Below are 23,488 nucleotides of genomic sequence, written 5' to 3' on the forward strand. Positions count from 1 at the left end.
GTTGCCGTCGAGCAAATGCGGTAGTCCACTATACGCCCCACGCACTCGGAACCAGCACCAGTCCCAGCCAGAGAACGGTACGGTTGAGGCACGCATGTATGGCATCTCGCCCATCGATCCAGGCGTCCATCACATGTAGCAGACTGTCTACAGGCCGCGGCCCAATCTCCACTCCTCCTGTCACCAAGCCAACTCGGTGCGTTCACGGCACCCTCCATACCAACTCGAAGCATTCACGGAACTCCCCACTACCAATGCGGATCATTCACGGAACGACCCATGCCGACTGGAAGCATCCACGGCACTCCCCCTCTCGACTCCATACCAAACCAGCACCCCACCATCATCCCATCATCCACCCAGCCCCGCAGTCCACAGACAGCCCCCATTACGTAACCCCTCTACAAATCCCCAAACCCATCCCACTACCTCAAGGGGTGCAAAAAAAAATTAAAGAAAAACCCACTTACACAGAGGCTCTCAAAACAATACACAGGTACGACCCGCTCGACCTTCGACTCCAAGCCCGTCGCGCGGCTCTCGTACCAGTCGTACGCGCCGCTCGCCCTCGCCACCCTGCTCGCGCTCGCGCGCGAGGTCCGCGTCCGGCACGCCCTCACGGCCGTCGCCGTCGTGCACCGCCTCGGCCCCGTGCCCGTCGGCGAGGAGAGCGTGCTCGTCGCCGTGTCGAGCCCGCACCGCCAGGCCGCCTGGCGCGGCGGCGAGGACGCCCTCGAGCTGACCAAGGAGCGCGCCGAGATCTGGAAGCTCGAGGAGTTCGTGGGCGACGAGGAGGGCGCCGTGTGGAGGGCGAACAGGGATGGCAAGGCCGGGGTGAGGGTGGGGAATGGGGCAGCGGCGGTGGGTGGTGGTGGGGATGCTGGAGATGGTAAGGTGGAGGAGGAGGGGTGAGGAGGGGTGGGGACTTTTGAGGGAGGAGAGTGGTCAAGGTAGGTAGGTCGTGGCTGTTTAGGTCTTTGAGGGGCAGACGAGTAGATAAGAGTTTAAAGGGGGAGGGAGGAAGGAAGGAAGTGGGATGTAGAGTAGCGAAGTCAATGGGCGGGACTGATGGGGTATTTTTAGGGATGGTGGAGGTGGATGAGGGGCGCGAGATGATAGAGCAGTGACGTGGTTGGACAGCGCGGGGCGTGATCGGTTGAGCGCCGCTGCTGTAGGCCGCGGTCATAGATGCGCAAAAGGCTGAAATGGGCAGGATTAGCGGCAGAGTCCGCTGGCACGGCATGTAGTTGGTTCAAGTCTTAGGCCGAGCAGCCCCAGGGATCATCGAAGTAGGCGGAGGAGCCGTACATTAGTTAGTGCAGCGGCTCATCGGAAGACACAAATCATGTTGCTCTACGCAGCACAACTGGGGCGGTGCGTTAGTTCATAATTCTATTCTTACACCGTGTGCGCCGTTTCAATGAGACTACAGCATCGTTGTCATACGGAACGGCTCGGCCGTCGATTCCGACACCTTCTTCCCCAAGGCCTACGTCTGGTCAGATTCCTCCACTTGAGCAAGTTGTCGGGTGCGAGATGGCTCCCGCAGCCCAAGAGCTGAGCGAGGCTGAGATGTTGGTTCCTTGACTTATGCAGGAGTCCGCCAGTTGATTTTTAGAAACAGCTTCACGTGGCGCCTGGCGCGGAAACGCCGCCTGCGCTCGTGGTAATACTACATGGAGTGGAGAAGTATGGTCCAGGGCGATCAACACCGTTGATCCATGGTCCATTGCAGAACTCGAAGCCCGACTGCAAGCTCAAGTGATGTCATGGCCGTGCGACGAAGTTTTCCCACACGAACATCTGCCTGCCAGCCTCATCGGACATCACTGAGACATACAGGGTCCAGAGGTCGCAACAATGCAAGTTGCCGTTGGTCTCGTGGACCGCACAGCAGCCGTATTCATCAATATCCTGGACGGATCCTCCGTTACTTTGCAGAGCCTTCGTTGGTCCGCTCGTTCTCCGTGGCTTTGGCTTGAGCCTGGGCGAGGAACTGCTCCAGCTGCAAGCCGGTAGCAGACTTGACGGCCTCCTTCATGTCTTTGCGTGCTAGTACCTCAGCGATCCACTCCTCTATCTCCTCGTCCGACTTCTTGTCGTCGCCAGTGCCGACCCTATGCCTGACCTTGCTTCTCAGGTCGTCCAGTGTGCTAATGTCGGTGGCCCACATGGCGCCGCCGGTCAGCATGATGGCTGCGCTAACGACATTGACGGTGGCCAAATTGAACGCTTCCAGTGCGTCCATGGCCCCATTCCCCTGCTGGTAGGGCGTGACGCTGGGATGGTAGAACGGGGGCGTTGGTAGCTTCAAGCGACGGCGGAGAGCGCGTCGGGTGAGCAGCTGGGCGCCGGTGAAGAATGTGGCGCCTGCGAAGAACAAGCCGAACTGTCGGAATGATCGGCGGGAGGTGAAGGCGTCGCGGAAGGAAGACTGGGTCGACTCGGGCGGCGGCGCCTGCTCCTGCGGCTCTTCTGTGTGAGCGGCCATGTCTGAGCTGTTGCGGCGGGATGGCGTGACAGGGCACCGGTCGGGAAAGAGGCAGCGCGTGTGACAGCGGGCCAACGTGGCCGAGAATGTGTCGTCGGGCTGGAGCTGGGAGCTGGAGCTGAAGAGGAGCGTGCTGCCTCTTCGGGCGGGCGGTCGGGCTGTGCCTGCAGCTGGCGGGAGCTGAAGCGAGCTTGATCTGGGGAAGAGGGCTCCTCGCGGGGCAATTGAGCGGGGTGGCTGCCGGACTAGTGGAGGACTGCAGTCAGCGAGGGCCAGATCGGACGAGAAGAGGCGTGCGGTCGCAGAAAGTCGCGAGAGGGCCAGAGCTTGTTCCCGTTGGGACGCCTGTCGATCAGGCCGCCGCCGACCCTTAGTCAGGCTGCGGCCAATCACGTCGCACCGCCCCCGCGACGCTGTGAACCCTGCACTCCCGCCCCGGCCTCTCTCTCTCTCTCCGCATCGCTCCATCAGGTCACGGCTTGCAGGTACGAACGAACCGCTCCGACCGCGGGGCCACCCTTTCATCAGCTTTGCGCCGCTCATCGGCTGCCGTCCTAGCTGGCCCCATATGGCGCACCCATCGTATTCTCCCGTCCCGATCCGCCACAGACACGAGCTCCCGGCCAGACAGAGAGACCCCGACGAACCACCGCGCGCTGGCTGCCGTCCCACGAGCACGGGTTCCTGACGCTGTGTGCCGTCACCTCGGGCACCTGCCTCCACAGCCTTACCATGATGACCATGGTACTACTCCAATCCTCCGGCCGCCGCCCATGGCGGGAGAGGTGCAAGTCAGCTCCCGTGTATGCCCCGCATCTGCTCCTCTACCATGCCTGCTTTGGCTGTACCGCTCTTTTACCTTGAGCAACAGCCGAACTGCTATGACGTGCATGTTCAGCCACGGCCGTGCCGTTCGGCCTACTCTGTTGCTATTCCGGGGACTTCGCCCCTGTCGACCCCAGAAGATTTTGCTCAATCGTGCTGTTGATTCCCTGTCGTTGTCTGCACAGTGCTTCCTGCCCTTCCGCTTTTAGTGATTCGGAGCTGACATGGCTGTTTCTCTTACGAAAATCTTTCCTGCCGGGGGCCTACTCCTTCTGGGCCGGGGTCCAGGGCCTGCCTGATGCCTTGGTCGACAAAAGATGCTGTTTCTGTGCTGCATGCATGAGCGCCGCCCACACTCTCGACGAGAATGTGCGGAGACCCGATTACAGTTCTGACGACAATGTCCACGAGCCAAGCCATGTCTCGTCTGGGGCACGGAAGTCCATAGCACCATCAGCTAGACCAATGTCAAGTTGCATTCCTTGTTTGCGGCCAGTCCACGATGTCTATAAAGCATAGCTTTGTCCACGTCGAGAACCCATCTCCATCATCATCAACAAGCTTCTCCTTCGCTCAACAGCCCTCGTTGCACATCTCCCCATCCACAACTACCCTCTGAGCCTCATTCTTCGCTCTTACCCATCACTTCACAATGTTCTCCACCATGAAGGTCGCTCTTCTTGCCCTCCTGGCCTCCAGGTAAAACAACATCTTCTCCTTCCAGCTTTCTTGCTGCTGACCAACTAGCAGCTCAATTGTTGCTGCTCTGCCCGGCGGTGGCGGCGGCTACGGCACCACCACCTCCGTCCCTCCCCCGCCGGCCAGCACCTGCTCCGCCAAGTACGAGACTGACTACATTACCACTTCGTCCGCCTACGTTGTCACTGTGACGAAGAAGATTCCTGTCACCATCACTGTACGTCGACTGAACCAACTCCCACAGCCCGCTCCCAGCCATTGACCAAGAGCAATACAGAATGCCGGCGAGGCCATCACCACCGAAACCAAGGTGGTTCCTTACACCTACACCACCACCCAGATTGTGACCATTCCCACCACCAAGCCGTACGTCAAGACCAGCACCGTCACTACGGTAAGTCAGTTCCGCTCTCGATGTATCCCTCAAATCTGCCGCTAACTTGAAAACAAAGGTCTACACTACCGTCTACACCACCAGCAAGGTTGAATCCATCACCAAGACCCAGTCCACCGTCGAGACCGGCAGCAGCACCAAGGTCGTTACCGTCACCAAGCCCACGGTCAGCACCATCGTGTCGTACTCGCAGAGCCTGTGCCCGACTACCAGCTGGAAGCCGTACACCACCTCGACTGTCAAGACCAAGTCCGAGTGCACGACCAAGTCGAAGGGCGGCTACGGCGGCGGCTACTAAGGGCATCAGCCAGCCTACAGTCGGCCGCTACTGGCCGCTGCTCGTGCCTGGTTGGACGGCATGGATGAAAAAGCAACGAAGAGTAATTGCAAGGTGTTGCATAGATGGCTCAGGGTAATGAGGGTAGTCTGTGCAAGCTGGGGGGGACACTTGTGCAAATGTTCGCTCCCCTGGCCAGCGTTGGAGTCGCTTTGCCCTTCTCCTCACAGCATGACTATTCTTATGACCGGCTATGATGGTTTCTTTCTCCTTCTCCTTCAGCGTTGGCATCTTCCACCACACTCATTTATTCCAGAAGACATCAACCGCTTATTTCAGGTTTCGAAGTAGTATGTTTGAAGAGCTTGTGTGGAAATTACGATTGTTCTTATCATCTTGAAGCCCAGTATAATTTCGTGAAAACATCAGTCATGATGGTGTGGCCCGCTCCAAAGAATCGTGCTCCCACAGCATAGGGAATCCGCCACGCATGAAGCTCCTCTTGCCCAGGCAAGTCGCAGCGAAAGCCGCATGACGTCGCAAACGCAGGCGTTGAATCTTACACGAGCTCGGGCGGGTGGATACAGGCGCTAGAGCTTAGTTGTGCTTAAAAATAACGCTTTTTCCTCCCACGTGCGTCGATCGGCGTGGAGGAATGAGGGGTGCGGGTTGGGTGGGTTTTTAAGCTCGCGACTAACAACCCCACACTTTCGCCTATTTCTCCTTCGATCGACACCACTAACTGCCTGACTGCAGTAGCTCCCGCAAATCACCGCTGATCGTAGCCAACGACAGCACTACTACTACTTCAGCCCTTCATTCCTTTCTTCCTTGCTTCCATCCTCATCTTGGCGGGAGACTCGGCCACATGACCATGACTAACCTTTTTTTTTCCCAGATGGATAGGGTCGGTTCGATCTTTACTGCGTTAGTTGAGACGAGCGGTTGATGCTTTCTGTCCGATTTTCTTTTTCCTTTTTTCTTTCCCCCATGAATCTATGGTTGCTTCATCGACAACTACCCGCGATCTGCAGTTCACCCTCCGTCCCGCTCTAAGTAACCCGATCCCGACCTCGTATGATCCAAAGGTGTGGGTGTGGCTTTGCTTACGGGCGGCTCCTTCGGCTCCTTCTGCTCCTATTTCTTCCTCAACTTTCTCCACGAGAAAGAGCGGTTCGAAAATGCCGCCGTCACCCATTATATCATCCTCTTGAGTCACGGTCTCGGGTAGGCTTGGTATGACAGCACGAGAAGATTTTTTTGGCGAGAAGCGGAAAGAAAGGAGGCTTGAGGGCGTGGCGAAGACTGATCTACCGATCTAAGACATGTTGCTGCTCACCCCTCTCCTAATTCTCGTCGTTGTTCCGTTCGTTCGATGGTTCGATCGTGCGCACCGCTTTTGTGTTGCGCTCAACTAATATCAACCAGCAGGCATGATTGCCTTTTCTCTCTTATACCTGCTTTACTATATGCATATACACGAAAAGAAAGAGCCTGAGGTCGTACCGAACCACTCGACCAATGAACTGTCCACTCGGCTCTTAGGCCCCCTGCAGGCTAATGACGCGCAGCAGGGAGTAGTGCGGCAAAAAGGGAAAGGACCTGCAAATCACGAGATGCTTATGCTTTTGTGGGGTTGGGAGGAAGGAAGGAAGGAAGCTTGGCTTATGCATGCACCATGCGTGTCGTGCGTAGTGTGCGTGCGGTGAGTGATGAAGCACGGCATCATCTCTTTCTTACACAACAGCTTTGCGTTGTCCCACTGTAGGCGATGTCTCAGGCTGGGGACGCGATCCGGCCAGCAAGGCTGTAGCTGACCGAAGAAGCAATGGATTCATTTCTCGGCTGTCGATGCAGCTGTAGCTCGTGGCCTCGCGGTTGAAGCGTTGAGTAAGAACTCTGGCGTGCTAGATAGCCGAAAGTGACTTATTTGAGACCACGAATATGTTTAGAGGTGAGGTCGAAAGAAAGAAAAGGGCTAAGCATGCCAAACAGGGAGCATTGCGTCAGCCCCAGAGGACTTTCAGTTGCAACGCACTTGTTGCATATGCTTGTCCCTCCTCTGCCACTGGTGGGGTGACCTCTTCAAGAGCCTCAGGACTTGGCTAAGTCGGCCGGCGTGGCCTCAACAGGAGCAGGCAACAGCGATCCGTCACGTTGGTCTGCTTCCGCTCGTCCGCACAACCTCGGTGCCGACAATGGTGGGTGGGACAGCTCCTCCTATGCGGGTCCTCCCGCTACCCGCTAGGCAGGGAAAAACTAATTCTGCAGAAAATTGCTGACCAAGGCAGGTCCGGTCGATCAGTGGCACTCGAGAAGCACGTTGTGTTTCTACCGGGCGACGAAGAATGGGGAGCCGATGCTGCCGCTTTCCTCTCGTCCGGTTCTTCCCGGCTTGAGAATGAGTTCAGGGCTGAAGGATGTCCACCTGATTGATCATGCTGTTTCTCTTCTGCAGAGGTGTGTCAGGTGCTGCCCTGCACGGAGGTGTTCGGAGAGGTTCAAGACCGCGGTTCCGCAACGCTATTGGCTGGAGTAGGAAACCGAGATTCGCCAACAGAAATTAGGAATTGGAAGATGTATATTGATGTATTAGGCGAAGCAGCCCCTCTAATCCGGAGCATAAACGTATGAATCCTCCTTCTTCTCTGGGGGTGAAGAGAGGCCTGGTAGCAAGGGGCGTACGTATGTGCTCGCCCTCGAAAAAGTACAGTGCGTCGGTGGCTTACACTTTGCCGGACACGACGCGGCTCGTTTATGTCCGGGCTCTTGCTTTTCTCCACACCGCTTGCGAAGGGGTGAGAGTGTGAAGTCGAAACAAAGTTTCGGGGCTTGGAAATTGGGAGAACGGGAGTATTGCCTTACAGAGATGCGGAAGGATGCGGCGCAGAGGAAGGAGGCGTCAAGGACAATTGGCCGTAAAGGGGGGTGAGGGCGTGTGTGCGTCGGCGCGGCCAGTCGGGGCTGCCTTCGGCGCAGCATGACCCGAGGTAGCACGGAGCAACGGCAAGAGGCGTGCGGTGGTGCAAATGCGCGACGTGAGAACAGTGGCTGGGGGAAGAACACTGAAGGATTTCGGGGCGGTTGTGTGTGTGGAGCCCGGCGGAATCGATTTTCCACGACGAAGTTGGATCAAGCAGCGAGTGGGTACGGATTGGGCGGGAGATGGGCGCGATCGAAGACAGTGACTTGGGCAGGTACCGTTGGGACGGACGCGGCCGCTAGGAACCAACGCGCTGGCGGGCGCGGGTAGATCGGGCAGGGAGTGCGATGGGATGGTGTGCAGAAGCCGGGCAGGCGAAGCCAAGAGCGTTGGACGTGCGGGCTCCCGTGGAGGATGTGGAGAAGCCTGGAGGTCACACGGACGGAGGTCCAATTCGATTGGTGGCTGGACTGGACGGACCTGGGGTCTGGGGCGGCTTTCTCCAGCAGACCCTATTTTCAGGCTGAAGTCATTCCCGGCGTGGCGCTCTGAGTTTTTGTGGGCGAGTCAGCCATCGGTGCAGAGGGTTGCGAGGCGGCTACAAAGGGCGATGCGCCCCAGACCGACCCCGACCCCAGCCCCCCACAACTTCTTCTCTCCACGGGGCAACCCACGCCAGCCAACTTCCGCCTCCGCCCCGTCGCACCACCAATTGCTCACCGCAGCACCGCCATAACAATGCCGCACTCGCCCGCGCACTCTCTGCCTGCCTCAGGCCGCCGCCGCGCGCCTGTCGCCCTCGCCCTGTCGCCTTCCCTGCGCTCGGCAATCGTCGCACACCCCGGTCGCTAAATTCCCCGGTGCGGGAGGAAAGTGCCATGGATCGTCGTACATATGCGAGCACTCCGGATGCTCCACACAACGCTCGAATCGATGTCCAAGGTGTCCGCATTCATACAGCGCGCAGTGGCAGACGCACCCCAGCCTGTAGTGTCTGCCGCTGCGATGCTTTCGCGACCGCCGCTCGCCGTCGCGATGCCGAGAAGGACCGATGCCCATGTTTGCCGACCGAGGAGACACGCGAAGTCGTCGCACGCCGGATTGTCGTCGCCTACCCGCCATTATTCTCGCCGCGGTTGTGCTGAGATGATATACACACTGCAAACCGTGATGAACACTCGGCGCATGTGGTGTTCTCCAGATCGGGATGGCCACCGTGCAACGCAAACGAGGGTGAGATAAGCGCAACACCATCAGCGCGGTGAGTCTGCATGTCTCTCATCCAGCTCATGCCTGGCTGCTTCCACTGCTTTGCGCCTTTGCAGTGTTGGGTGCGCCGATTCCACGCTCCTCTTCCTCACGCAACCCAACTCTGCATCTTATGTCCGCTATCTCCGGCGCTGGCCTCCTTTCACGCTGGTTTGTTGCGACCACGTCTAGCTTGCTGAGTTGCACACAGGCCAGATGCAAGACATCCATCTAGATCTATGTCGGCTGTCTCTCGAGGGGCCCCTCAGTGTAGCCGTGGAGTCTGGAGCCGATCGGGTGTGGGATCAACGCTCTCCATGCTGAGCGAAGGCCACCCCCTCGCTCGCCTCATCTCACCCACAGTCCCAGCAACCGACGGGGGAGATTGCTCGTCCCCATGGGCACGGCATGACGCATCGCCTCATTTTCTTCAGCTCACGCGCGTAATGGCAAGTTCCATCGACCACTCGACCTTCTCCGCATTGCGCTTCATCTCCGACGCCTCAACTTCGGCCGCTCACCACCTGCGTCCGAGCATCGGCGCCACGACAGGACGAGCGTTTCGACGAGCGAGTCGAGATCGCGAGGAAAGGACAGGCTGGGCGGCGCAGTGCGCGCGCGACCAGCGATTACACAAGCGGGACGGAATCTCACGCCGGGACACGCGACCATCACGGCGCGATACCGGCGTGGTGGTCGAGTCCGGGGCACACTGATAACGCGATTGGGGGGAAGCTGGAGACACCTGGAGCAAGCGTTGCGGAGAGTGTGGGAGCACGGAGAGGCCTGGAGTGCAGCATCTCCGTCCGGAGGCTCCTCATTCCCCCCCTTTCTTCCACGCAGTCTCTCCGCTGTGGGCAATCTGCCCACTCTCCCACCATCGGGCTCCGTGGTGGAGAGCGCTAAGTGGAGCTGGCCGAGGAGCAGCGTTGGAAGTGGACCCGGCACCAGGCGCAACGTGGACTTGGACAGGCGCTGTCGGCGCTCCTTCAGCTCCGAAGTTGCATGTTGATGTCGCGAAACCCACCTTTACGTGAGCACTTCGGCCCGGCTGCATGGTCCTGGCTCGCGTCCTGCATGCGCACGGCTATGGAACGGGAATCTCCTCCGGCCCCTGCGACTGGGCGAGGCGTGCCATCGTGAGAACGACGGCTTCAGCAGCAACCGCAGAAGTCTGGCTCGGCACCCGCCGACGGTGTGCTCGGAGTGCCCGCTTCGCGCGACCGGACGCCTCTGACGGCAGCCCAGGCGTTGCTGAAGAATCCGGCGGGTGGCGTGAATCTGGCGCTCCCAGGGTCTGGCGGTGCCGTGATCTGGTGATGGGCGGACAGAGCCGCACAGCGACAGGGCAGGTTTCGTACGAGCGCCACGCGCGGCGAACAAACGGCAGCTGGCACCGGCCATCGGCAGCGCGCATCGGCACGGCGGCACGCACCACGAACACCAACATGCAGCGAAACAGCAAACGAGGCTAACACACTCGAGACGCAAACACCAGGCCGGCTGCCGCGTTCCTCGCCGCTCGACGTTCCGGGTTTTGCCTGCTATTCCTATTCCTGCAATGTCGTTCGACGCGGCTCGGCAGACGACTCAGGCTACCGAAGATTTTTTCGTCAGGGGCGTTGGCGCCACCGCGCGCGCCAAGGCCGGCCGTGGCAGCCACCCGCGCGAGGATCACCGCCGACTGGCGCTGGCACGCTGGTGGCGCTGATGCGACGACGAGGCGGCCAGGCACGGCGCTGCATTTGTGCTGACCGGCTAGCGAGCGCAACTTGCAGATTGCGATGGCCACAATGCAGCCTAGCTCTAGCGTGTCGGTGTGCGCAGTGCGCTCGCGACGGAGCCGCCAGCAGCGTCGCTCCTCGCTCGCGCGAGGTAGATCTTCGGGGCGGTCCTGACTGGCCGCTTGCCGGGCCGTCCGCCAGCCGCCGCCCGCTGCAGCCTCTTCGCCGCTGGCCGTCTGCGCCCGGCGCGGCGTTGACGTCAGACGCGAAATCTCCGTGGCCGCCAGCGCCGTTTCACGCAAACGGCGAGGCTGCCTGGCGTCGATCGGCTTCGAGAAAAAATTTCTGCGGGAGAGACGCCGGCGTCAGCCAACAAGTCGCGGCGCGGCCAGAGAGCAGTGGATCGATGGTGGATCGCTGTACGTAGTTTCCGTCTCAGCCCTACGGAAATACCGCTATTCCGCGCCAGCGCCGCCGCCCATTGGTCACGCCCACCAGCAACCATCTTTTCCCTGCCTAGGCGCGCATCCCAGCGCGGCAAGGCGGCCCTGGCTGGGTGTCGGGCGCCGGTAGGCGAGGGCGCGCTAGCATGCTCAACGGGTGCAGTGCTTCCCTCCTGCGCTCTCGCGCGTGGCCGGCGATGGGGCTCGCACGCCCAGGCTCAGGGCGCGTCGCGGGCGCCGCAGCATCGCAGGGCAGCATCGCACGTCCGAGGTCCGTGGTCTGTTCTGGACGCGGAGCCGGGGTCGGCAGTGGTGAAGGCGGTCACGATGTTGAGGTGGGCAGACGCCTCGGGGTGCGCAGGCGGATTCTCGGGAGCGGGTGGGTCTGTCGACGAATTTGGCCGGCTCACGCACCACCGGCCTGCCCTGTCGCCAGACGCGCGACTGACAGGCCGGTGCCTCGACCCGGCCGCGCTGAGTAGCATCCCCCACCAGGCCGACCCGACCTCCCATCTGGAGATGTCTGCACGCCCCGTGATGGCGTGGGCCCCGGCCGGCACCATCCTCCGCTGTTTATCCCGTTGCCCCATGTTAACCCCGATTCACCCACTGCCCGGCTTTCTCCAGTCCCCAGAGCTATAAATCGCCGACCCCAGCCGTAGAGCTGACTTCTGGCTTCACTTGTTCCACACACTTCAACCAGCACACATACATACAGCACTCCCGTGCCTGCCAACACCTCTCACACACGGGCCACAATCACCCACAATGGGCCTCTTCAACAAGAAGTCGGATCCCGCAGCGGATACCGTCCACGAGAAGGCCTCGCCTGCCGAGACCACTCCCACCGACACCCCTCGCAATGGCTCCAAGACTGAGCTGCCGTCGGCTGGCAACTTCCAGACCAGGTCTCCCATCGCCGCCAAGCGGGCCCCTGCCATCGCCTGGATCATGGGTGCCATCGCCTCCATGGGCGGTTTCATGTTCGGCTACGAGTCCGGTCAGATCTCTGGTATCATGGCCATGACCGACTTCAAGAACCGCTTCGCCGACCACGGCAAGTTCAACGCCGCCCGCTCGGGTACCATCGTCGGTCTTCTCTGCATTGGTACCCTGATCGGTTGTCTCTGCTCCGCCCCTCTTGCCGACAAGATGGGCCGCAAGTTCTCCATCTCGTTCTGGGCTTTTGCCTACATCGTCGGTGTCATCATCGAAATCACCTCCAAGGATGTCTGGGCCCAGTTCGCCATTGGCAGATTGGTTTCTGGTCTCGGTATCGGTTCGCTCTCCACGACCGTCCCCATGTACCAGTCCGAGTCCGTGCCTAAGAGCATTCGTGCCGCCGTCGTCGCCTCCTACCAGCTGTTCATCACTCTTGGTATCTGGACCGCCTACATGGTAAGCACCGGCCCGCTCCGTATCCCCGGCTCCTGCTAACCCAATTCGAACAGGTCACCTACGGTACTGAGGATGCTTACTCCAACAGCGCCCAGTGGCGTATTCCCAACGGCCTCTCCGCCCTCTGGGCCATCCTTCTGGGTTCCTCCATCCTGCTCATGCCCGAGTCCCCTCGCTGGCTCTACCGCGTTGGCCGCATTGAGGAGGCCCGCAACATCATGGCTCGCCTCAACAACTGCGCCCCTGACGACGATCTGATCAACCAGGACATTGCGGACATCGAGGAGAAGCAGCAGGCCGAGAAGGCTGGTGGCGATCACCACTGGTACGAGGTCTTCACTGGCCCCCGTATGCTCTACCGCACCATTCTCGGCATGATCCTCCAGGCTGGTCAGCAGCTCACTGGCGCCAACTACTTCTTCTACTACGGTACCACGATTTTCGAGGCCACTGGCATGTCCAACTCGTACGTCACCTCGATCATCCTGGGCTCCGTCAACGTCGGTGCTACCTTCGTCGCCCTGTGGGTCGTCGAGCACTGCGGTCGCCGCAAGTGTCTGATGGCCGGTGCCGCCTGGATGTTCATGTGTCTCTTCATCTACGCCTTCATCGGTCACTACATGCTGCCCAACGGTGACAACGGTGGCAACAACGCTGTGGCCGGCCAGATCATGATCGTCTTCACCTGCCTGTTCATCGTCGCCTTCGCCATCACCTGGGGTCCCCTGGTCTGGGCTGTTGTCGGCGAGCTGTACCCCGCCCGCTACCGTGCCACCGCCATGGCCCTCGCCACCGCCTCCAACTGGCTGTTCAACTTCCTGATCTCGTTCTTCTCCACCTTCATCACCGACAAGATCGACTACTTCTACGGCCTGGTCTTCGGCACGTCCTGCTTCATGCTGTTCTGGGTCGTCTACTTCTTCATGATGGAGACCAAGGGCCGCTCGCTCGAGGAGATTGACACCATGTACGTCCTGCACGTCAACCCCATCACTTCGGCCAGCTGGGACGGCAGCAGCCTCAACGCCGAGGGTGCGCCCAACACCGACGCGCTGCACCTCGGCCCCGGTGGCAGGTCCATCGTCAAGGACCAGGAGTCCGGCCTCGGCGGTGTCCGCGGCCAGAGCATCCACCACGAGGGTGGTGAGACTCAGGCATGAAGATGAACGTTTTTTCTTGAGATTGATATTTTCTACTATTTATTACTGCACATAACTAGCATACAGCAGCGGTGTAATGGGGGCTGGGCTGACGAAAATTTTCCGCTTGTAACATCACTATCTCTAACGATGAGAACTGGGAATCGGATGGAAGAGTGACGCACTGGGTGCGAGGGGGGAAACGATTTGGTTTGGCTATTTCCAACTTTTCTCTGAAGAAGACGTCTAGACATCCTAGAATACCCCGAAGAGAGGGCGCGGAAGGGAAGGGAGGATGAAGAAGAGTTATCTAAGAATTAATGCACATGCGAATACCCACATGTCCTTCGACAATATACATACATACACACAGTCCACTTCACTATTTGCTTGTGATTGCTTTGTTATTTACTTGATCGATTCGATTCACTATCTGGCTGCGACAATGGAAGCACTCAGCGAAAGGCAAGGAGAGAGGATATGATGGTCATAACAAAGGAGTAGCCCTTTCGCCGAACAGAGTTTTCGTCTACCATACATGAGAAGAGAGGGCGGTGACGGAGCTGCAGCAGTCCCACGGCGCACGCACATTACGAATTTCGCCGACGCGCCAATTCGGCCGAGCGACCAGGAAATCTGAATTTTTATGCTGATCAGAGATGCCTCTCCCGGTAGCGCGTCGCAGATGGTCCCAATTACCGAGCGGGCGGGAAGGCGCAATGACGAAATGCCTCACCGATGGAGCGTAGCAGGTTGCAGTCGCTTATGCCCTGGCGTTGCAAGACGTCTTGTGGGGAGCACGGGGCATGTTGGCGCGGAGATTCTCTCTTCACAGATCTCCCACACAACAACGGGGAAACCCGCCGCGCTCTCGCGTCTCCGCTCCGTCCGCCTCGCTGCCTTTTCGGTGATTTACACGGACCCCGCAACGACCTTTTCGGCGCTTGGATGGTGGGGAGATGCCTCTTTCTTGCACGCTATTCGGCGAAATCTCAAGGCCCTGGGAGCGCGCAGAAAAGGGAAGGGAATTCCGAATGTTGGGCTGCGCTGCACTGCGCTATCGAACCGCCCTCACGAGCATCGGGTCGGATGTGGAAAGGGGGAGGACGTCATACTACGATCGCGAGCACTGTCTCGGAGCTCAGCAGCTGCGGCGGAGCAGATGGAAGAGCTGGGAAGCGATTATCCGGTCATCAATCAAGAGGCATCCGAGTTCCAGCCAAGTCTCATTGCGTCACTGGCTTCGTCTTCTCTGCGCAACGACCTTCCCTCCAACCAAGGGCGGCTCGGGGTTCCGGCCGCCGCTGGACTTACCCGATGAGGCAGTATCGCGATATGTCGCGAGGCACAAGGGACCGTTGGGCATGAGCGGTGACGTCAGGCTTTGAGCCTCGCGTGAGACCGCGTCCTTCAACGCCAAGCGTCGGTGCGCGTCTCATCATCACCGGTTGGATGCCCCGCGACTCCACAAAGCGGAGCCTCTTCCTCTTGCGTGTGCCTCCACATACACACACGTTTCCTCCGGGCCTCCCTCCCCCACCACCACACCACAACCCCCTTCTCCGAGATCATCGCGATTCTCTGCTTTTCTCTCACTTCTCCGTTGCCGTGATGCTCCACACCACGGACAACACATGCTGAAGACGCATCGCGAGTTCCGCAGAAACCGGTCTGGCTGCAAACCCACAGCGCGCGACTTTCTGCCCAACACACATCCACACCTCCCCACAGCACTCGGGGCTCTTGTGATGATGATGGTTTGATTCTTGACTGAGAAGATGATCTTGGCCCACTCTTGCTGCGCTGGCTTATCATTACCCCCTTTCTCTCGACTGCGACGCCCACGTGCGCGCGCGCGCGCGTAACCAAAGCCCCTGCTATGGGGCCGGAAGCAGGGCGAAGAGGAAGGAAAACAACGCAAACTGTTATTCACATCCTTATCAATAGTGCGGCAGCAAAGTGATATGCCGCGCGTAGTTTAGCTTCTCAACCCTGCAGCTGCGAACGGCTTTCCCGCCGCGCCTTTGAAGATCTTCCACTCTTCCCGTATGGGAGAGGCAGGTGAGCCGCTCAACTGCAAGTCATGGCCACATGGAGCACGGTCCTAAACGCAACTGCTGTTGCTTTCTTTCCGCCTCATCCTGGGCGTTGAACTGAGCTTGAGCTTCATGACCGCACCGGAGGGAGGGGCGGAAGTGTAGACAGGGGCTGGACTTCCCTCTCGTTTCTCTTCCTTTCAATGTCACGCTCTTGAGTGTGATGGCTTCCCCGCGCGTGGAGTGAAGCCTAACCAACTTGTTAGGCACCGTGCTAAACATATCTCCTTGACACTACCTACGCAGTTGATACGTATTTCTGGCAACACCATTCTGGTAGGAAAGCGCCAGCCTCATCGTCCTACAAGCAACCAAATCTTTCCCAGCGACCTATCACCAATACTCTTCGAAGCCATCTTCAAAACTGTTACCCGTGACAGATACGCTTCTATTGCGTTGTGATGTCCCAGGGTGAACAGAGAAAAAGCAAAACCTCGAGATGCTGCAAGATGCCGAAAGAGGCAAAGCGCTCAGAATAGATAACTTCGAACATCAAGGAACCAAACACGATTACATAATACATGGCATTCTTCAAGGAAAATGAACAAAAAACGAGACGGTGCGGGATAAGTTACCTCCCCCCCTAAAGCGTGACAACGTCGTCTATTGTCCCTGTGGCGACTCTCGATGACACGAATTATTCGTCTCAACATAAGAGTTCAGAATAAACTTGGTTTGGGAACTTGACCCTAGGATTGAACAAGCCATATGCCACCGCGCATTGAGTTCAGAGATCACCTCACATTGCAACGCGGCTTGATTCACTGGGAACCCTTCCGGGTATGTTCTACCTACTGGCTACTTCAGAGGGGCCAGGCCTACCCAGAGGGCCTCCCTCTATGCCACGGTGAAGCGATCAACTACAACAGACACGCATCGATTGCATCCAACCGCTTCAATGGTGTCGGGAAGTTGCACAGAAAACACTTCGTCTTGCCTAAATTCTTATCCCACTTTAGATTTAAAAAGCATCTTCTATTGTTTTTTCTTACAGCTGCCCATTGAAGACAGTTTCTAAACTTCAGCGCGCAAAAGGAGAAGAGATTTCAATATTTGGAAGGACAAGGCCCAAGCCTGGTCAGAACCATCAAATTCCCCGAGGTATCCTCCATTCCTTTTCTACTCGCTCTCCGAACACGACAATGATGGTTGGATGACACCGATAGCAACAGCTCACGCCATTTCCTCACGACATGGAGTAGACAAAGGAATTCATTAGGTTGGTAACGTCTTCGTCGTTGACTTATTCTGCCTTTGGAGTATCTATTCTATACTGCTTTCTTAACTATTACTCTTTTACCCTTCAGCTCCTCCGCTACGAGAACTATGGCCTCATAGCATTCGTATCGTCATAATTCTCTCCGCTAATTAGTTCCATCGAATCCCCCAGAAAATTATGCTACAGTCAAGAAGAAGAAAAGAAAAGGTCCCTATCCCACCTATCTCATATTTACCGTCTTCAAGAAACCATGACCGTCTGTCCCACCGCTGGTACTCCATCAACGACCACGTAGACAACATAAGGTCCTGGCGGCGCGACATTCGTGTTCGGCGGGCCAGTCACAGTCAACTTCTGCGCGGTGCTGCCTGCGTTCCAGCCCTCGTTGTCTAGATATACCATGCGGTGGCCCATATGGACGGAGTGAGTGACGAAGCCGCCGTGATACAAGGCGATCTTGACCTCCTTGGCACCGCTAGCTGCAGTGAAGCTGACGTCGAAGGTAGTGCTGCCGTCGGCCTTGACCGCTGTGCTTGAGAGCTTGACCTCCGAGGGTCTCTTCTTCGCATTGTCGCCCTGCAGATACGGCGGCGTGTAGATCTCGACGCGGAATTCCGTGTCGTAGGGGAAAGCCGAGTTGTTGTTGGTGGAGATGACGGGCTGCTCGACCGGGTTCGAGCCAGTCACCATCAACGTGCCGTCGAGCAGGAGAAGCGCGACCGAGTGGTACAGGCGCGGGATATCCGTCGTGCCAGCAGTAGTCCAGCGCTTGCCCAGCGCCACTGTCGGATCGTAGAGAAGTGCATCGAAAGTGGGATCCGTGCCAAGACCAAAGCCTTGCGCGCCGTGGTTGCAGCCGTTGAGCCAGATGATGCTTCCGTCAGGGAGGAGCGTGCCCTCGACCATACCGCGACCCTCGGGCATCGAGTCCATTTCCCAGGTCGCATCGTCCGACAGGGGGCTGATGCGGCCGCAAGAGGGGTCCGTGGGGGAGGTGATATCCTGGTAGGCACCGCCGCCGCAGATGACAATGTCGCTGGTGTAGTTGTTGGCGGAGCTAAGGGGAAGCATGACAGAGCCGCCAGTGTTGGGGTAGGTGCGGTAGTCACCAGGGAGATCCTTGAAGGTCTTGATTGTGTTGTTGTTCTTCACATCGAAGAGTTCGGCCGACTTAGAGACGAAGACGAAGAGGCTTCCGTCATTGAGCAGGTGCACGAACGGATACATGTAGTAAGGCTGGTTCTTCTCCAGAATGTCCATGGGGCGGTTGATGCCGTCAGAAACACCCTTGGCGTCAAGCAGCTCCCAGGTGGGGTTGTTGTTGGTCTTGTTGGTAGGGTCGAGTCCGTTGAGACTGCCAGACGCGACGAAGACGGAACCATCGCCCAAGACCTGGGCAGATGCGTACCAACGCTTGCTGGCCATCTTGTTTCCCGGTTCCTCCCAGTCCTGGCCATCGAGGCTCGCGTCAGAGATGGAGCGCCTAAGGTAACGAATGCCGTCGAAGCCGTCGCCGACGGTAGGATCAATGAAGTCAAGGGGGGCGTTACCACCAAGAGAAACGAAAGAGCCATCCGCAAGGAATGCGCCGCCAGCACAGAAGGCGTTGGTCTTGTAAGAGAGCGCGACGTAATCGTTCTTGGCAGTGTCATATTCCGCCGAGTAAGCGTACTGTCCGTTGGCGAGCTTAACCTGGGTATAGTTCTCGACTTTGTCCAGGAAGGCAACTTTGCCGTTGGGGAGAAGGCCAGCATGCATGACAGGAACTCCGGAATCGCCGACAACCTTGAAGGTACCAGGGGTCGGTGCCGCAGGAGCTGGGCTGGCGCCAGGAGCTTGCTCAGAGGCGCCGTTGGTGCAGGGGCCGGATTGGCAGCCTTCGCCGCAGTGGGAGGTGGTGTTGCCGCAGAAGCCATACATGGAGCAGCACCCGCCCTTCGGCCAGTCACCGCAAATGGTGCCGCCGTTGCTGGCACCGCACGAGCCATCGGTGGTCACTTCGCCAGTAGCACTGGCAGAACCCGAAGCGGACGAAGCAGTGGGCGACCCGAGGACTGGCTCCTGGGTCGAGGTTGTTGTAGTAGTGGGCTCGGCAGCATTGCTTGTACCGGCGGCAGCAGAAGAAGAGGCTGAAGACGCGCCCTTGCAGCCGTTCTGGCAACCACTTGAAACGAGACAGTGATCGTCGGTCTTACCGCAGTACCTGTGCATCTGTTAGAATGTGAATCAGCTAGCCACGTGGGGGCCTGTTTCTTACCCATACTGAGAGCAGCAACCACCGTACTCGCCATTGGCGTCACAAGTGGCATCGTCAAAGTCTTTGCCGCAACGGCCGTCGGAGCGGGGAGCTGCGCGCACCTCAACGGGCCTGGGTACGCTGCGCACGAAGGACCTGGTGTAATCGTCGTCGCTGGTCACAGAGGCTTCGCAGGTGTTGTTTACGGTACACTGCTGGCCACGCAGGCAGGGTGAAGTGTCGGCCTCGTAGTTGCAGGTGGGCTGGACCCAGTTGAAGATGATGTTGGCGTTGGCGCCGGCGGCCAAGAGGCCGAAAGAAAGAAAAGACTTCATTGGTTAAGAGGCTGGCCTAATCGAGGCGGAAGAAGTGAGTTAAAAAGTCGACGGGTAGGCTGTGGAGGCTGATCATGCAAGCGGTAAAGCAGAAGCGCTGGAAGAGGATGCAAGATGTTGTGGAAGAGGTGAGTGGTGAGGGTTTAAGTGTGCGGGCAAGATAGGCAGGCCCAACCACCGGGAGGGAGGTTGGTGTTTCCGCCGCTGCACGAGACGACTAGGGCAAGGGCAGCTGCAGCCTTCCGGTAGGGCCACGGCTGCAGGCAGGAATCGTGCGAGGTGACATACCTAGCTAGAGGTGCAGCAGAGCTGAGGACAGGGCACTGGCAGGACGAGAGCACAGCAGCCGGTCAAGTAGAGATATGAAGTGCGCCCAGCGACACGAAGAGGGCGCGGTGCAGAGCGAATGACGTGCAGCGCGCGGGAAAAGAAACGAAAGCGGTGGTCACGGAGGAGATGAGAAGACGACAGGCATCAGGCAGATATATGCATCGAGCCAGCCACCACCGCGAGAGCAGTCAAGCTTCGCTTCAAGCGTAGACGCCGGCCGGGGCGCTTCCATGCGACGATCGCCTAATTATGGCATCTCGAGCCCGGACTGGCAGCTCTGGAGCTTGGCGTGTTTCCAAACGCTCGCGCTGGCCAATCGTCCGCGCGATCCCGGCACAGCTGCTGGCCGGCCAAGAGCCCAAACGGCTAGTGGGCGTTGCGCTGGACGCTGCCACCTGGCGGCTTGTCATGGCAAAGCTTCGCCTTCGCGGGCTCGCCTGATGCCCTCAGCAGCGTGGCAGTGGGCGCAAAGCCGGCGAGCAGGAAAAGGTTGCATGCGCAGCGCATGACTGGCGCCGCCGTGGTGGCTGGCCCCGCCGCGGCCCTGGGGGAGGCGCCGCCATTGGTTCGCCGCTCGCGCGCGTCGACAGGAACAGGTATAGTTGCGCCTGCCAGAAAAACACGGCAGAGCTTTGTTTCTCGATGCTGCCAGCCCGCCTCATGCGCGACAACGGCACGCGCACCGGTGCACGCCTGACGCTCGTTGATCCCCCACCCTCAGCTCTCCGCCCCAAACCGTCCTGCGACTCTTCAAGCCAGGTATTAGACGACGTTTCCGATGTGCCGACGCCTGATCGGAGGGTGCACGGATGCGGACTGGCGGGCGGGCGCTGCTGCCGCCACACGAACCAAGTGGAGATAGGCGGGGGACGGAGGCTGGAAACACGAGCAAAACACATCCTTCTGCATCTAGAAAACGAAAAATCAATCTATCTCGCGCCACTGCTACCTACGTCCACTACCACGGCTGCCGGCCTCGCATCTCGCATTGTCATGCACACGGTCAGACGGCGGGCGCCGCGGTCCCAGAGAAGCGCAATACGAGCCGCTGTGCTTGAGCTCAACACATCGAACTCAAGCGTCAGCGCTAGCCGCCACCAAGCTTTTTCTTGCCTCCTCTAAGCTTCCCGCTTCCTTCGCCTGCCCCTCCCACGCCCGTTCTTCTTACAACTCTTCACCTTCCTCTGCAAGTCATCCCGGCCGAACCCGCTCTTCTTCTGCTCTTTTCTCTCCGTTCCCCTGAAGCCTTCCTCGAATAAGCTTCCCCCTTGTTTCGCCAACCTGTTTCCCGTCTCACGCTTCCCTCGTCTCGTTCACATCCCCCGCGAGCTAAGCACGCCTCCGGCTCGTTTCACCCAAGCACTTTCGGCACTCGGCACTGCTCTACTACCCTCGGACCATCATAGTCCGAGCGGATGGCCGTAAATGCATATAGCCTCCTACGCCAGCGTTTCTTGCAACGCCGACCTGCTCTGTACCACGCGTCTACCTAATGCTCAATGGCTGTAGCGCACGGCAGGGCCCGGTAGCATCCCAATTAGTTCCCTTTCATTTCTTGACAACTCAATGGATTCCATAGCCCAGCTTTGCCCAATGCATGAGCTGTCTTGGGGCATGTCATGTGGAAGCTGTCATTTGGTATTATTAGACTTGGAAGAAAGATGCGGAAAGTTGGGATGCATCGAGCCTGTTCTAGATATCATTTCGTTGTTCCTTCCGCTCTCGCGGTCTCTCAATGATGAAAACACTACCCACAATTCATCCCGATGCTCAGCCGGCAAAACTCCCCCACATCCACCCTATTCCTCTCGTTGCCTCCCATCTTCTCTATCCACTCGTCCACCGTCCTCACCACCTCCAACTGTGCCAAGGGCTTTCCCATCGTATGGTCAGCCATGTGGCGCGTTTGCGGGGCGCTCACGTGCGCAAACATCGACACGATGGGCAAACGCCGTGCCAGCCGGCCCTCGCGTTCCCACTGCCTGATCGTGCGTGTGGCCTCGCCCCCGTTCATGACGGGCATGGCGTAGTCCATCAGAATGATGGACGGCGTTGGCTCTTCTTCGACCGCCTCCCCCTCTTCCGCTTGCTTGATGCCTCCTCCCACGGAGGACCCCCCGTCCGCTGCTCTCGCTTGTGCTCCGGCAGAGGGGCTGGGACGGAGATGACGAGCTGAATAGTCGCACCACAACGCCGTCCGCCTCAGGTAGTCCAGACACTCTTGCCCGTTGAGGACCACGCGCACGTTGTAGCCCCATTTCTCGAGTATCTTGGTGTACAGCCGTCCGTAGATCTTATTGTCCTCGGCCACGAGTACCAGGTGATTATTTCTGGCCCGAACCTTGGCTGGATCGCGAACGATCGAGGACTGCCCGAGAGGTGGAATGGCGGGGACGGCTGCGGCGGCCGCGGTGGTGGTGGTATCTGAGGTGGAAGAGCCGGGATCATCGGGGTGACATGGCGGCGTCGCGGCGATGACGTGTGTCGGGTTTGCGGGCTGTTGGCTCATGGTTTGCTGCGGGCTGCTACCGGCTGCCTTCGGGAGGAAACTGAGGGTGGTAAGGGGAAGAAGAATGGACAGAACAAACTTGTACTCGAGTGAGATGGCGGTGAGGCTCCAACGGTCCGTGGTCTGACAGGCAGCCTCGCAACAACCTTTGCTGTGCTGTGTCTCCGCATGATGTATGTGGAGCCTTGTTGGATTCCTCGGAAGAAGCGCTGATTGGCTTGAGGCTTACGGGGCATCTCGAAAACGTGGGAGATCGACCGCTAAGGCTGGAGACGATGCGCGCGTGTCTGGATGCATGTTTTCTGTAAGAGGTACGAGAAATCTCTCATTCGGCTACCTTGTCTGCGGTATGGTCTGGAAATCTGAAACCTGTCGTGGGCTTCCGGTGCTTCTTGCACCGTATTGCGCCAAGAGTGCGAGTGGTTGGGGGCCGAATAATGTTGCTTGGTCTGAATATGCATGGACCAATGAGTATCGCTGCCTTCTGACGAGGAATTAAAGACTCCTGGCACACGCCCGAATATCTCCTTCTTTTCATTCTGCTGTCCATGCACTTCGTTGGCTATCGATCATAACGTCGTTGCTTCTTGGAATAATCCATCGTCTTCTAGATATGTCCTTTGTTTGCATTGCCGGATGCGGAACTTCATCTAAGCACGAGGAGGACAATGGGAAGGAGCGTTGCCTGCAACTCTTTGTTACACGCTTTATATCACCAAAGTAATTCTCACGATCGTTTCATCTCCGCAGACTCAACGGCTTTCCCATCTCTCGGAGGTAGTGCCGTCGTTCGAACATATCCAGACATGCCGCCGAAACGAGCGCTCACACAGAATGCTCGCAACGCCTACGTTGAAGATCAATTCCCAAATGAGGCCCGCCGGCGGAACTTCGACCCGCAAGCCCTGTGGTCGAAAAGAAAGAAAGACACAAGACGGGAGGGAATAGTTAAATACTACTCCAAGAGGTTCCCCTCACTCAGCCCACAGAAAAAACGATGGTATCAATACCAAGCCGAGAAGAAATGGCCCTTGTGGTTCGAGCGCTGCGATGCTATGGTTGAACTCGGGCACCTCGACCCGGGTCCAGAACGGGTCGTTGAGTACGAGCTTGACCACCTCTCCAACAAGAAAGGGGATCCGAAGCGAAGTATGGCGGACGATTCATGCTCCAGTTCCTTGTGAAACGCGTACTATTGCTGA

At 58.4% G+C, this 23,488-nt stretch overlaps 5 protein-coding genes across 5 annotated transcripts; 3 read left to right on the forward strand and 2 right to left on the reverse strand.

The window, feature by feature from the left end:
• Nucleotides 1-15: 15 nt before the first annotated feature.
• On the forward strand, nucleotides 16-912 carry NIT8 (Molybdopterin synthase catalytic subunit; the record flags this gene model as incomplete). Its single annotated transcript, XM_066774523.1, has 3 exons — nucleotides 16-20; nucleotides 189-196; nucleotides 497-912. The coding sequence occupies 3 exons, from the start codon at nucleotides 16-18 to the stop codon at nucleotides 910-912; spliced, it is 429 nt and encodes a 142-aa protein (XP_066634642.1).
• A 1,018-nt stretch (nucleotides 913-1,930) lies between these two features.
• Nucleotides 1,931-2,491, reverse strand: SLS55_003044 (uncharacterized protein; the record flags this gene model as incomplete). Its single annotated transcript, XM_066774524.1, has 1 exon — nucleotides 1,931-2,491. The coding sequence occupies one exon, from the start codon at nucleotides 2,489-2,491 to the stop codon at nucleotides 1,931-1,933; it is 561 nt and encodes a 186-aa protein (XP_066634643.1).
• A 1,477-nt stretch (nucleotides 2,492-3,968) lies between these two features.
• SLS55_003045 (uncharacterized protein) lies at nucleotides 3,969-4,707 on the forward strand (the record flags this gene model as incomplete). Its single annotated transcript, XM_066774525.1, has 4 exons — nucleotides 3,969-4,015; nucleotides 4,067-4,232; nucleotides 4,293-4,409; nucleotides 4,468-4,707. 4 exons carry the CDS (start codon nucleotides 3,969-3,971, stop codon nucleotides 4,705-4,707), a joined length of 570 nt encoding a protein of 189 aa, XP_066634644.1.
• Nucleotides 4,708-11,792: 7,085 nt separating this feature from the next.
• HXT5_2 (hexose transporter hxt5) lies at nucleotides 11,793-13,582 on the forward strand (the record flags this gene model as incomplete). Its single annotated transcript, XM_066774526.1, has 2 exons — nucleotides 11,793-12,422; nucleotides 12,476-13,582. 2 exons carry the CDS (start codon nucleotides 11,793-11,795, stop codon nucleotides 13,580-13,582), a joined length of 1,737 nt encoding a protein of 578 aa, XP_066634645.1.
• A 3,534-nt stretch (nucleotides 13,583-17,116) lies between these two features.
• SLS55_003047 (uncharacterized protein) lies at nucleotides 17,117-19,447 on the reverse strand (the record flags this gene model as incomplete). Its single annotated transcript, XM_066774527.1, has 2 exons — nucleotides 17,117-19,079; nucleotides 19,134-19,447. 2 exons carry the CDS (start codon nucleotides 19,445-19,447, stop codon nucleotides 17,117-17,119), a joined length of 2,277 nt encoding a protein of 758 aa, XP_066634646.1.
• Nucleotides 19,448-23,488: the final 4,041 nt, after the last annotated feature.

The sequence above is a fragment of the Diplodia seriata genome (genome assembly GCF_021436955.1).
Source record: "Diplodia seriata strain FDS-637 chromosome Unknown scaffold_3, whole genome shotgun sequence".
NCBI classification, from domain to species: Eukaryota; Fungi; Ascomycota; class Dothideomycetes; order Botryosphaeriales; family Botryosphaeriaceae; genus Diplodia; species Diplodia seriata.